This window comes from Hesperophylax consimilis, chromosome 8 (assembly GCF_061612785.1).
Source record: "Hesperophylax consimilis isolate HC1 chromosome 8, BYU_Hcon_1.0, whole genome shotgun sequence".
Taxonomy (NCBI): Eukaryota; Metazoa; Arthropoda; class Insecta; order Trichoptera; family Limnephilidae; genus Hesperophylax; species Hesperophylax consimilis.
In genome coordinates this window covers 6,320,567-6,335,758 of record NC_142843.1, presented here as the reverse complement: position 1 = coordinate 6,335,758, position 15,192 = coordinate 6,320,567, and the positions used below count along the sequence as shown (strand labels likewise).

The 15,192-nt window shown below is 36.1% G+C and overlaps 1 protein-coding gene across 1 annotated transcript in view; it reads left to right on the top strand.

Annotated features, from left to right (window-relative positions):
- Positions 1-13,404, top strand: part of Rif1 (Rap1 interacting factor 1) — a 28,045-nt gene extending 14,641 nt beyond the window's left edge. The window contains exons 6-11 of the mRNA XM_089634815.1: positions 637-871; positions 2,446-2,653; positions 3,241-3,473; positions 3,832-7,578; positions 7,662-8,651; positions 9,461-13,404. Coding sequence (XP_089490941.1) covers positions 637-871; positions 2,446-2,653; positions 3,241-3,473; positions 3,832-7,578; positions 7,662-8,651; positions 9,461-9,757 — 5,710 coding nt within the window. The 3' untranslated portion in view covers positions 9,758-13,404. The remainder of the gene's footprint in view (positions 1-636; positions 872-2,445; positions 2,654-3,240; positions 3,474-3,831; positions 7,579-7,661; positions 8,652-9,460) is intronic.
- The last annotated feature ends 1,788 nt before the right edge of the window (positions 13,405-15,192 follow it).

Genomic DNA, 15,192 nt, shown 5'->3' with positions numbered 1-15,192 from the left:
TCGAATACGAGTGTGTTTTTATATACCTACATTATATCGATGTCACCCGTGACAAGTAAAAATGTGCTTTTTTTTAAAAACAGAGCCATCTGTTGGACTTAAAAGCAAAATGCGCTATTGTTACTCTTTTTGCACAGACAGACTGAGCCCCCAGCAACGCGTGACGGGATACAGCTAGTAAATAAATAAAATTACAAACAAGACATTACTTGTATCTTATTAAACATAAGTAGTCCAACAACAAAGCATATGAAAATAATACTATTCTATACGACTCATTTATGAGGTGATCTAATATGTTTTGAGGATAATAATAAATATAAATATTTTTTTTAAATTTAAAAGAGCATAAAAATTACATTATGTTACTTGCCAAAAACTTGTACGCTTGCACTCTATAGCTAGCCCGTGGCGCACTGACGAGTCGGCGCGGTCGCTTTGTCCCTCACGCGTATGAGTTACCTGTGTGCATAGTCAAAACATTCATTCAAAGTGTTAAAGTAATTAAAATGCGCGGCTGTAAAAGTGTTAATGTGGAATAAAAGCTGTTATTCTGTCCGTCATATCTTTTGCCTTATCAGCATCATATGTTTAGGTATATACAGTACTAATTGTCATTTTTAAAATCACTTTCAGAGACATCATGGACTCCAAAGTGTACAATTTCAGCAACTTCACTTCAGCGGGGTTGGATGGATCAGTGATTGACTTCTGTGGCTGGATCCTGCCCCGTCTATCCGGAGCAGACCACGGCCCTGCCCTGTGGAGTGCTCTAGCCGAGGATATGTGCCGTGAAAAGTACACTTTCAACAGTGACATCTGCAATGCTGTGCTGTTGTGGTTGCTGCAACAGGATATCCCCACCAAAAAGGTAACTATCCAAGATCTCTGCTTTGAAGAGATGTCTAAATGAAGAATGCAGATGTGTACAGACAGTGAAATCTCAATCGGTGATTCATTGAATAGTCGTTTTCCTGTCCTGAATTAATTTTATGCTATAATCTTCCTCTCCTTATGGCAGGAGAGGGGGTCAGATCAATTGGGGAGCTGCCGCAGAATATCATTTCTTTGTATGGGATCTGTCACCTTGACAGTTGACAGCCGCGTGATCATGGCGCTCCCTCAGTCAGGGTCGCATCATTTTCAAATACCACTTGGCTAGCAGATCACGGCATATCATCGTCACCACGCCACACTTATAACATCATCTGTCAGGTGTGACAGGTCTGTATGTGATTGTATGGCGAGCGATATACTGTTAAAAAAATGATTTGATGCGTATAGCGTAATGTATCAGCACCCATAAGGACGCAGTTTTGTATTACATACTTTACTCAATCGATTTTTTTTCTTAAATATGAAAATATGTACTTGATTTCAATTAACGGTAGGTACTCGTAAACAATAAGTGGAACATTCGAAATTTTTGATGTCAGTCGTTACTGTTAGACATTAAAACACAGCGGTGCGCGCTTGCGATCTTTTTACTGTGCGGAATATCTTCGAAAACCTGAAAGAGAGGATCTCCATGTTGTTTTGCATCAACAGTGATGAAACTGACAAATGCGAGCCCATCATCATTGGCAAATCGCTAAAGTCTAGGTGTTTTAAGATTACAAAAACCTTATTACGCAGACAAGAAGGCATAGATGACTACAAATATTTTATAGACAACTGTGCAGCTCACCCAAATGATACGAAATTTGTATCAATGTGGCTTTTTTCTAAATTTGCAAATCCATTGTTTTCACCTATTCATCGGTTTTTTTTCAGTAGGTCCCTTCAAAAACGATAGATAGATGTACCACTGTATGTATAACTGAAAAATAATATACAAGTATATACATAGTTGGTTCATTTATAATTGAAGTATTAAGAGAAACTGCTGCTAATTTTCTTGCTCCTAAAATCTTCAACAATTTACCAATAGAAATAAAGTCAGTTGCCAAATACGACAGTTTCAGGAAGGCGCTTGGGGATTTCTTGATGAGTGAGTGGGGATGAGTAGTGTCGGTAACCTGCTTCTCGTACTCAGATAGAGGTGTATATATTGTTTACATGTGTGAGGAATAAGATACATGTATGTAAGTATATGTATGTTGTGTGTATGTATGTATATGCATGTATGTATGCATATATACTTGCGTGTGCATGTGTATGTATGTATGTACATATGTGTACTACTTTATATATTTGTGTTTATTTTATAGAAAACTTTGGCAATTTTTGTGAGTTATTGAAAACATGTTTTTACCAATTTTCAATTTTTTTTTATAATTCTACCAAAATATGTTTACACTATACTTAAATTCAAACTAACCATTCCTCCATTGGGCACCATGAAACAGGCAGCTGCCTAGTATGGTGCTCTAATGTATCTTCTCTAAATAAATGTATTAATCATGTTACATGTACTTATAAATAAAAATATGTTTTTCATTACAGATTTTGCGCATTGTGTCATCGTGGAAGAATTTGTTTGCGTATTTGTGCCTGAAGGTGGGCAGCCTGCGGAGAAACGTGACCCATCTGTTTGATGAGAGCATCGTGAGTGCCATTTTGAAGCTATCAGAAGAATCCAAAAAATCAAGCAATCTTCTTTGTATCTGTGTTCTTCCTTGCATAATAAAGAAACGCCTAGAAGACCATCCTGGTAAGTACCATTTTAATTATGCACATAAAAGTTCACATCAAGCAATCAAATAAAACTGTTAGATTATTCTGTCACCTTTCAGATATAAAACCAACTGCCCATGATTATAACTGGCCACTGAAACATTTACAGGGAACGCTGGTATTTGAAAGACTCAACTTCATGCCCCTCTCTCTGTAATCTTGGTGTCCATAGCTTTCCATCTATTTTCACTGTAAGGCCGGAGAGACAATACGTACTATAAAATATCTTCCATTACTTTTATATTTCATTAAAAGTGACGCATGAATCCCAATTTATTGGTCGATGGCTCCTTTTTTTGGATTCTTTTCAGTAATTCAAGATGTTTTAGCAATAGAACCTAATGAATTGCATTGGTGTGCGATTTGAGTGATTTTGCAAACCTTAATTCATTATTCTTACATTCTTCTTTCAATGGGGAATACATGAAGTTACAAATGCCGGCTGACTGTAAATTTGTGATGTTTCTTTAGTAATATGAGGCTCTCGGTGAAAGCAAATTCTAAACAAGTGTTCTTCTATACATAAATGTGTTGGATTCATGTGAAGGTGTTTTGGTTTTTCAGCTGGGCAAGTGACCTATTTGTCGCCAGTTCTCGAGGGAGTCCAGAGGATTCTGGGCAAGGTAGATGCGGGGGAGACGTGTGATGTGGTGGTGATTGGTCTCTGTGAGATGACGGACGCTGTGGGGGCAGCTCTCTCTGCCTACAACATCCGAAGAGCCACTCCTCCATATGTCCAGCAACTCGTCAATGTTTCAGAAGCCATTTTGAAATGCATTGGCTCTATGATAAATCAAGTAAGTGAAAACTATATTCTACGGCGAAAATTTGCGTCAGCACAGCAAGAGTTAAAAAATATAAAAATATTCAATACTTTTTTTGTTGTTTGTTTTTGGGGTGTTATGCCGTGTTGCGCTAACTCCTTCTTTAGCCGACGTTTCGGACAGCGTTGCAGTGTCCATCATCAGGGCAGATCCGGTAGATCCGAAGATGTGATACCGGATCTGCCCTGATGATGGACACTGCAACGCTGTCCGAAACGTCGGCTAAAGAAGGAGTTAGCGCAACACGGCATAACACCCCAAAAACAAACAACAAAAATGCTTTTGGCCGTGAGAATCTAAAAACATATTCAATACTTGTTTTATTTTTCAGAAATGGGATGCGGGTCAATTAGAAGTTCATGTCTTGATGTTGGTGGATACTCTTCCTAATTTCACTGCTCCCATTTTTAAAAATAAATTAACACAAACTGTGTTGGACATTATATCACAGTTACTGAAGCGAGACAATACTCCCGGGATTACGAGCAAATGTACCGCTGTACTACACCAACTGCTGCAAAAGTATGAAGAATCTTCTAAGAATTCTACAATTGACGAAAGTGCCGCTTTAAAGATACAAGGAATGTTGGGAGTAACAGTGTCTGATAGAAAGCCTTTCAAACCCCCTGCAGAAAAGTCAGATACAGAAAAAGAAGCCAAAACTAAAAATGGTAAAAGTGACAAAACTAAAAAGACGGCTGAAGATGAGTTTGTTCTAATTAAACCAACATGGAAATTTGATCCCAAAAAGCTAACAGATCATCAAAAAGAAGTAATTACACGGCGGAGAGAAAATATTCCTGCACTTTACGAAGATCTTTCGCAATCCCAAGATGACTACAGTCTGAAGACCTGGAAACCTGCTGGCTATGAAGGGGTGAGTGATTCCTCTAAAAGCCATGACCAGGACGAGAATGCTGCGGTGCTAAAGGACAGCAAAAAAGTAAACGAGAAACAAGCTGATAAAACTCTCGCTAGAGAAAAGGTTGATGATATCTCTGTTAAAAAAGTTCTCAGAAACATACCGAATCCTGGTTTGATGGAGTCCCCTAAAGATTTGAATTCATTGCAGGTAATTGAAAATTTAAAAGACAAAAATTTGAAGCCGAAAAATATTTGCCCTGTAATCACTGATGCAAATATTGAGAATATTGATATTAAACACTCCCCCCATGTAGAAAGAACGATCAAGAAAAGTTCTCTTACTGCAAGGTTAGAAAAAAGTTTGAAAAAATTGCATGAAGGCACCCAAGAGGGTGTATCTAGCTCTCCAGCACCGAGCAGTCCTAACTTGGCGGTCGAGTCTGAGAGACCCCTCCGGACTAGGCGGAAACCCAACAAGTACGATCCCGACGACTCCCGCTTTATACCATCCCCGAGAGCTTCCACCTCGTCCATCGATGATAGAACTTCTTTCCTGTCCCCTCGTTCCGTCAACGCTGATGCCTCTCAACACGCCAGTGATATGCAAAATTCTCCAAAGGTTTCGGAACCAGCTCTTCCCCAAATTACACCTACTAAAATAAGGAAGCAGAAAACTCGCCTCATGAAGGAATTAGAAATCGATACTGTAGAAGGACATCCATCAATAGAGATATTGGATGGGTCTCGCAAGGGCAGAAGAAGGAACAGTGTAGGGCCAGTTCCCAGTAAAAAAACCACTAACCAGAATAGCATCAAAAGACGGAGAATGTCTGCCATCAAAACCCCCGATGAAAAGTCTACTGAATCTGTTTCCAATTGCGAGTCAAATCCAGTAAAAAGTGCCAAATGTCCTGAAGTAGCTGACAATGTACAGACAGAAGTTCCGCTGAACGAAAACACTAATGTTTCATCAATTATCAAAGATAATTTGACCAGAACCCAATCTGTAGTTGTTATTTCTGATGAAGAAAATGAAAGTGTCGCTTGTAGCCCCACCCCTCCGGAATCCGAGGATGTTATTGCAAGTTCCCAGGATTCAAGCGTATCCTCCATTAAGACACCCAGAAGAATATCTGCAGTTATTAATGGAAGAGGAAAAAACTTGAAAATTTCAACCCCACAAATCATAAACACAACTACAATCGAAATTAAGGAAACTGAAGAAATTAATTCAGAATCTTTACCTGTTTCAAATAATGCTGATGAATCCAATGCATCCATAATAACACCCTCGCACATACAGGACACATTAAAAGACGGCATTAATGACTTATCTTCTGAAAGAATATCACAGATGGATACTTCAGTTTCTACAGAGACTGACCCTATCAAAAAAATGAAACCAAGAAGAGTATCAACTGGATCGAAAAATTATGCATCGGAAGGCATACAAATACATGAGACAATTACAGAGATTGGTACTAATACAAAGGCTGATTTTTCAATGAAATCTTTGAAATCTACACTCAGGAGAATATCTACCGAATGCAGAAAAAAACTGCCCTCAGTTACACCTATGGAAATTGAGGATCAAGATGAAATTAAAAACAACTCTTCTAAAGCAACATCAGATATGGACACTAGTACAAAAGCTGATATAAGTATTCCATCCGAATCAACAAATTTTCTGTCTTCCGAACCTTCTGAAGATCTCGGAGAAACCACTAGTTTGTCGTGTCAAACATTAACATTGATGGATACTTTACCCATTATTAAGTCCAGTGAATCTGTTAAATTATCCATAAAGGTTGCGAAAAGGTTATCTAATGTATTTAAAGACGTTTCCTCAAAAACTACTAATTCACTATCGATAGAAAAAAATGAAACCTCTGAAAAAATCCAAAGTTCTTTGGAAGCAATTTCAGTTAAAAATATTAGCTGTCAGGATTCTAGTGCAGACAAAGTTGAAACCCCCCCAAAAATTATTACAGAAGCCATTAAAAAAACATCATTCAAATGTGGAGATGACACCAGCATGTCCTCTGAAACCATATCAGAAATGGATACTTTACACATTGTGAGTGCTGATGATTCCAGAACTCCTCAAATTAAACCGCTGGTCAAAAAAATTTCTATAAGTGGAGTGATAACAATACCAATTGACAGATTGCCTGTAGAAGAGTTGCAACGAGATGTTGTCACCCCAGAAGCTGAACCCTGTTTAGTTACCAAAGAGGGCACAGTAGAAATGAAGGCAACATCTTTTGCAGATCTTTCCACACAACAAATAGCAGAGGCCGACACCGAGCCTGTTAAAGAACTGGTTTGCCAAATTGACAAGACGTCAGTGGAAGCGGTCATTGTTCCGAGTCCTATTGAGGATGCTGTTGAAAATGCACCTTCTGATGTTGGTAGTGCGCCATCAGATTTAATTGTATTGTCCGATGACGATGAAGAGTGTGCTCATTCAGCTGGTAATATTTTGTCTTCTCCACTCAAGCATGATTTTGATGATAGAAATACAGAATTGCTGAATAGTACCTTCGATATTTCACCTATAAAGAATGTGTCTTTTGGTGAAGAGACAACTAATATTGAAGATGAAACATGTTCAGTGATTACTGACTTGTCCTCACCAGAGAAGAATGATTGTATATCTGAAAATACGAATGAAGCCTCTCCTGCAAAAAAGACACATATTTCACAAAAAAAAAAATCCATAACAGGTATTCTTATTTCTCCCGTCCAATCTCTTCCAAAGCCTTCCTCGCCAGACATATTTAGCGGAGAGCAAGTTTCCCCAGATAAGGACAAGACAAGCGTTAAGGAAAACAGTCCTTCACCGCCGCGGCCCGTGTCCGCAGTGTCCAGCCCCAGTAGCATGTTGGATCAGAAGAAGAACCGCCCAATAATGAGCAGGACTAATGGGAGAACAGCACAGATGCTGGGTCTGTGCAAAATGGACTTGGAGCACATAGAGAGTGCAGATAAAAACGAAAACATGTCTCCTATCAGGGTGGTGGCTCGGAAGAATTTACACAATTTCTATGGCAATGGGTCAGGGGAAAGCAGCGATCGAAGCAAAATCAATGATGAAGAGAATATCCTAGAGTTCAGCAAGGTACTGCCATCGCAGAACGCTTCGCCGGCTGGACCCATCCTCAAGAGGTTGATTGGTGACGATCAAACCTACTCTCCCTCTCCTTCTAGCAAAGTAAGTGTCTTAATTTTTCTTGGCTAGTTTCCCGATGTATATGTTTTGCATCAAAACATTAATATATTATTTTATTCTTTCAGAAAAAAAGAGTCAGTTTTCATGACCCTCCAGTTTCAACCTTAATAAATGTGAAGAAGTACATCGATCCATCGCAATCCAGATCACCACAGTCCAAATCTAAAAGTTACAGAGAAGGGTTTAGCTTCATGAGATCCCCAAAGGTGGTCAAGTGTCTCGTGAAGAAGACGGATAATGATACACCTCACTTCTTAGAAATTGACAATGCTTCATCTAAAATATCCCAGCTTTCCGATATCTGTTCTTTGGTGGTGGAAACACAGCAGATCATGGAAATTGCAGATAACCATTTACTTGATGATTCCCTGCCCATTTACCCGAGCTTATGCGACTGCCAGACTCCGATAAGCGAGATTGCATCAGACCTTTCTTCAAAGATGTGGCAACAAACATTTTTGGAGGATGTTAAAGATGAGATAAACACAATAGGAGATTTAGCAAGGATGACAGAATTGAAGATCCAAAGATTACCACTGAAATCCCCAAAGTTGAAAACAGCCAGAAATGTTCTTGCTGCCTATGAGAAACAAATCAATGAAAAAGCTTCTGTATTGGCTGAGGATATAATAGCGTCAGTGGGAGAAGCGCCCGCAAAAATTATTTCGTTTTCATCGACTGATTCTGTCGTAGAAGAAATTATTATTGAAATTCCTAATGAGGAGGCAGATGACGTGGCTGGAAACATTACTAACTCATCTCTCAATGATTCCTCCTCAGTGCATCTTGAAATGGAAGAAAGCTTTCAGATGGAAACAGGAGAGATATTACACATTACTGGTGACACTTTGATTGAGACGATAGAAATGCCTACGCTTGTGGAATCTCGTGTAAAAGTTCCGACGTGTGGTTCCATTAAAAAATTAAAAAAGAGAAAATTAAGCAATTCGCCTAATTTCAAAGCAAAGAAGTCTCGAAATAATTCTCCAGCTGTTCAGCCTGATAATACTCCGGAAGTTGAAAGTTATACACTCACTGAGAGCTTGCTGAAAATGGTAATTATGGCTTCTGTTTATTTATTTTACTATTTTATTCACCCATGGGGCTTTTACATTACATAAAATGGTTACAATTTTTATACGTAGTGTTAGTAATAAAACAATGGTTGTATACAATAAATACTTACAAATTCGTATCTCGACTGTCGTCAACTTCTGAGTCTTCAACATAAGCAAATTATGAAGCAAACTCGCCAATTCCTAGCCTTCATAATTTAGCAAATGATATCAAAATATTTAACATGGCAAATTCGATGTTTAAAGCTGCATCTCCAGCCATGCATTTCTACAAACACCAAACCAAAGGATTGCGCAAATATTATTTGTTTTTTTGTCAACATTCCGTTTCTTCCTTTTGAAACATTGGGGCGTGGTAGGCGTGGCCACACACATTTTGTGTAGTGGTCTGCGGTGTAGAAGTGTAGAAGTATAGACGCATAGACGCACCGCATAGGTCACTTATCCTCTGATCCTCAAGTGTATGTATTATCTACAACAACAAGCTATTTTTGTAAAGCACGTTGATGAAAAATCATTTCTCTGAATTTAACTTTGTACCTTGTCTGGCGAATTACATATGGTAGATTATATACATACTATTTTTATAAATATTTAAACACATCTGGTAAGACAGTACAATTTATTAAGAAAATAGAATCAAACCAAATATGTCCAAAAACCGACAGGTCCCAACCCTCAGATAGTTTATTGATTAAAAATTATTATTCCAATTTCTGTCTACAAAAGGAACTTACTCTTACCTTGTTTTTTAATCGACTTTCAAAATGCATAATTATTTTTTTCAGTCTTCGAAAACCTGCCTAGAAGAGTTATCTGACGAAAATGCAATTAAAATTCAGGAAAAATTGCTCCAGAATAAGGCCGCTGTTTCGTACCTTAGAGAGAACATAGCTGACCATCTCTCTGTTGAGGAACTTGTATCTCTCCAAGAGCGACTTCTTCAGAATCCCGCTGTCCAGCAGCACAGCCGGGACCAACTTCTGACCCCGAGTCTCTTCGCTGAAAAATCCGTTTTGACTTATATCCGAAATAATATTGATAAATATTATAAGATAAGTGTCGAGAGACGTCTCGATAGTTGAGCAAATTTTTAATTTTATTCATTGACTTTTAATTTACTTTTTAAGCTTTGAAAGCAAGGCGGTGCATTTATATTCACAAAATTAAGCTTAATTTATTTCATCCATCAAACAATAAGTAGTTTCCTGTAAATATTTCATCTTTAAGGTGGGAATGCACGGACTGCTCTACAAGAAATCGATATTTGAAATATATGGACTGAAGTATTCTTTGCAGTAACTGCTTGAAGCTGCCGATATTGACTGCTTGTGGCAGTCTGAATTTCCTGCCTTAGTTAACAATTAGGATAGAAGTGCGTTGGGGGAGTATGTAAAACAATTTCAGCCAAATTTGGGAGGGAGCTATTAGATAATCTATTCACATTCATAATTTTTTGTATTAACATAGTATAAAACAAGGGCATGCCGTGGTGACATATAATACAAATTAAATTTAAAATATTGATTTTTCTCAAAATTAATTACGTATTCGAGTAAATAAGTCCCGATTTCAATATGAAGCGTTTAAGTAACTCTGGCCTTGTTGAATCTATTTGTTGCGATGGTGAAAAAGATATTAAATGAACTATTGATTGTTATAGAACAAAATTCTTTTAAAATTATTTCCTCGTTATTCTGTGAAAAAGAATCAGGACAAAAACACTACTTTTGAGATAGCTAATCCATTACTAAAAGTTTGTGTACGCATAACTTTTTAGAATGAAATAAGATTCCAGTGAGTATTTTTTACGTCTTTGTTTTTCCTGATAATATTGCCATTTATTATGTAATTTTTGTAATTTGAGAGGGAACATTGTATTGCTGACCAATGGTTGACTTAATCAGCAATCATAAACATGTTTTGTATTTCTAGTCTACGCTTCCCCGACAATGTCATGTTTGATGAACAATTTTGTATATATTAAAATTAAGTAATTATCATTAAGTTATGAATCCTGGTTTTTATTAATTTTTGAATTGTTGATTATGTGAACTGAATCTCATTACCGCATTACTCGTAAATGCGTGGAATCTGCACCGGTATTTCGTCGCACCTGAGAAGTTAATTAAGTGAAGTGTGATTTCCTCTAATTTTTGTACAAAATATTACTGTGAAATGGAAGAGATAAATGCACAACTTTTTATACACATTGTCCAGAAAGCGGAATATTGGTGAATTCACATCACATAGAGAACCCAAAATTTCCTCTACAACTAAAGGGTCAAAGAGCTTAAGGGGCTAGGTCTGTGTTTTCTAAAAAACCGAAAGCAGGTAATATTAACCCCCTAGCTACTGATGTTTTTAAAATTTGCCTCAAAAAATTCCAACTTCTGACTCAAAAAAAAAAGGTCAAATAAAAAAAGTTTTACCACAAAACTACTCCAAATGTGATGTCGTTTCACCAGTACTACGAATTTCCGACCACGGTGTATTTCAAAAAATCTAGGTGATACGAAAAATAGTTTTAAAAATTTCATACAGTTAAAAATATGTTTTGAAGTAAAATCACCCATGCAGTAAACAGGCAACCTTAAAAATAAATTTATCTGAAATGAAGCAATTATTGATTATTTAATTTTTTTTACTGCATGGTGTTTATTTCTAAACTAACTAACATCATGCCGTTTCGCCGCAGGGGTAGGCAGAGAGGACGGACCGCCAAACAACTCGGTCTTGGCACACACTCCTTGCCTCATTCACATTCATACACACTCTTCTATTATTCTGACTCTTGACATGGCCCGACTCGAGTATCTGATTCACTTCTCGCCATGTCTTCCTCGGGCGTCCCCGACTTCTGCTACCATTCACATTTTGCATCATATATCCTCTTTACACTCCTATCTTCGCTCATTCGCTCTACATGCTCAAACCATCTAAGCGTCCCTTTCTTAATCTTACTCATCACGCTTACATCAGCCTTGCACTTTTTGCGGATCTCCACATTCTCACACGATCAAACATGGTTTTACCACACACATAATTTCTACAACATAATAAAAAAGTTATTTTATTAAGCTACTTCATTCTATTATTTTTTTTATTTATTTCACTGGCACACAGAAAAGCAAGAACATTAAATAAAAACAATTAACTTATACATAATTACACACTGCAAATTACGGATGATTGTTAAGGTAAGGACACACTGGGCCCACGTACGCAATGTACGCAACGCATTAAGATATCTGGACAACTTAAAATCAACTTGTCATACGCAAGGCAATTCTACCTTCCCACGCAACGCCGATCTGTGCTGTTTAGATTGGCGATGGACGTGTGAAAGAATGAGATTTCACGTTTAAGGTTATGTTTGTTTTGGCATTTACTAACATTGCACATTTTGTTAAAATGAGAGATAAACAACTAATAAATTTAGTAACACGTTATGAAGTGTAAAATTCATCGCTATTCAACAATTTGAATTTGCGTTTTGTGCGTAGGACAAGTGTGCATGTAGGCCTGTGAACGTAGTAATGCACACGTTGTATATACGCGGCCAACTTGTGCTTACTTTTAATGAATGATTCCCATTGAATATAGTAATGACAATTGTCAGCACAAATCTCAAATTTTTACGAGCCTTTTTTTTATTATCTGGTATCATCAGTCATCAGCAGTCGGTATTATTTTGTAGCCAAACAAATTCATAGACGGTATAATGGTAATTTGTAGCTCTATTACACAATGCATTTAAGGGTTAAGCAGCAGACATGTAAAATTTCTACTAACCCCTCAGGCCTCTGGCATTTTGACCGTTATATTTCTCAAAGACGCCGTCAAAAGGTCGGAGAATTCGTATGTTTTGCATATAAAATTCAAATTAATTAAATATTTCTGAATGTATCAGAAAGCTAAAAGATGTTTTTGAAAGAAATGAAATATGCTTTCAAATTTTATTATTAGACGTAATAATATAATTTTTTTTAATACAAAATTTGAAGGCAAGCTTGAAAAAGTTTTAAAATGGCTCACGTTTTTTTTCACGTTTTTTTTCCCTCTAAACACCAAACTAAAATAACTGATAACCAAAAAAATACAATTTTTTTTAAACAAATGTATTATAATCATTACTCTCACTTCACTTTTTTGTTTCATCTAAAAAAAATTAACAAATTTTCATCATTTTTTCTCAAATTACGTTCAGGTGTATATTTTAATTCTTCTGTTCTTAACTTCTATATTTGAAAATAAAGATTGGTGTTTTCTTTTTCTAACACCATTTCGTTCATATTTCTAACTATGATAGTAAGGGAGACAACTATACCATATGAGCTGTTCCCGAAAGCGAACAATTTGATTCTACGGATAAAAGGTGTTTGTTCCCAAAATCGAAAAAATTATCTTGAGGGGTTAATAATGTTCATAATTTGTGATATTTAGATTAAGATCCTTAAATTTAATTATTGTTACGTACATTTCTATTTGATAAAAATCTTACATCTGATTTATTGTTTAGTAATGGAGTAATTTGAGTATTACGTAATAATGTAGAATACTCCTTTTATTAAGTTTTTATCATTTTCTTTACACATTGATCAAAACCTATTTGGTCCAATTCAAAGTATATTAATTTGCCGTTAAGTCTGTATTGGAGATGTATGTAAATTTGTTGAAAATAATGTTATCATAAAATTGTATTATTATATCTAAAGACTTATCGTATTATATTATGTTTACAGTGAATTCATTATTTCAATATTTTGTGTAAAACATTGTAATATAATTATCAATAAAGAATTTTTTTACAACCCGGTTTTGTTTTACTAAAATAATCCTAAAACTAAATCAAAATCATACGTTTTTGATTTGAAAGTTTTACAGCCTAGACATGCTTTAATTGAATATTACGAATAAACCACATTTGGACCTTTGTACCTCTCTGTAAATTTTTGACCTCTGTATCTGAGTATTTTTTAAATTGAGTTTATAAATCCTGAAATTAAGCTTCCGGCCTGTGAAAATTCTACTTGCAAAAACCTTTTTGGGGATTAGGTTTTATTGTATAATTTATTTGTTGTGAAAACAGTAAATTCAATTACATTTCACAAAATTTACAATTGAATCCTATAATTTCTATACCCTCTATATCCGATTTTTTGACAAAATGATCTGAGTATGACATCTTGTTCACATTTTTGCGAGCAACAAGAGGAGCCTAAAATTGAGTTTCAAAACCCTCCTTATCACGACCAAAAACCATGTTAAAACTGCGAGTGAGAAACCAAATCCGCTATATCACACAGAAAGTTACTATCAAAACGCGCCATATCGGATTCAACCAATCACAAGCAGTTATTTTGCCAAAATACAATATGGCCGCCGCTCTGACGCCACGCTCGTGTGTCAAAATGATCTACGCGTGTGTTTCTAAACCCGCCATGTCGGCTCAGTTGACTTTCAAAAGCCTCTATATCACAAAGTGAGTATCAAAATCCGCTTTATCCATTTTATTTATAGAAATTACTTAATTATTGCTAGAAATATATAGAAAAATAAATGCTTTTCGAAATTTTATGACTCCAATTCATTATATAAAAAATTGTAATGCAATTACTTATGTACGCTAGAGTGTGACAGTTTTTTGCGGTTTTCTCCAAATCAATGAAAGTTGATATAGCGGGTGTAGAAATTGCACGACTCAATTAATAAACATTACATCAGTTGAGACGCAGCCAAAAAAAAATATCTATTGCAATCATGAAGTCACTGAAGTTTAACTGAAAAATGTCTAACTCTTAAGATAGGTGGTTTAACCCTTAACTTGATTTTGTGTCTGTTGAGAAGTGAGTTAGTTAAGAGCTTCACAGATGCATTCATAGAGGGCAGTGCATAGAGCTTGCTTGGAAATCCATAAGATGGCAGCTAGTGGCCAGTAGTCGCCAGGGCCAGTGAGAATGCTCCCAGACAAACTTACTGTTCCCAGATCCCATTTAGCCAGCTTCTAGTTAGGTCGACTATCGAGTCACCATTGTAATACGCGAATTATTAATAAATCCCTGATTTAAACACAAGAACCTATTATTTAAAATCTCCTTCAACGACGAGTTGGAGAACTTTTTGTGGGAACACAACAGTATCTTTTAAGATACACTATCTAAAATTGCTTGTTAATCCTACCTTCTTATTTCCTTCGTATTTTTTAATGTTATTCTACTGTTGTGTTGTTTACTGATTGCCATCTATCGGATAGTTACACACGGTTTTAATTCCCTTCAAACTTGACTCATTTTATTTCTACAAGATTTTGCAGAGGCCCTTTTTTAAAAATACAATAAGTTCACAAATCATATATTTTTGGAGTTTCTGACATAAACGTAGTTCAAATTGATATTCTCTCACACATTTATTTATTGGGAAACAATATTTGGCAATAATTTTTGGCAATGTAAAGAAAACAATCTGAAAAACACACTTACAATGATATTTTCTAAAATAAATTTCAAATAGAAAACCT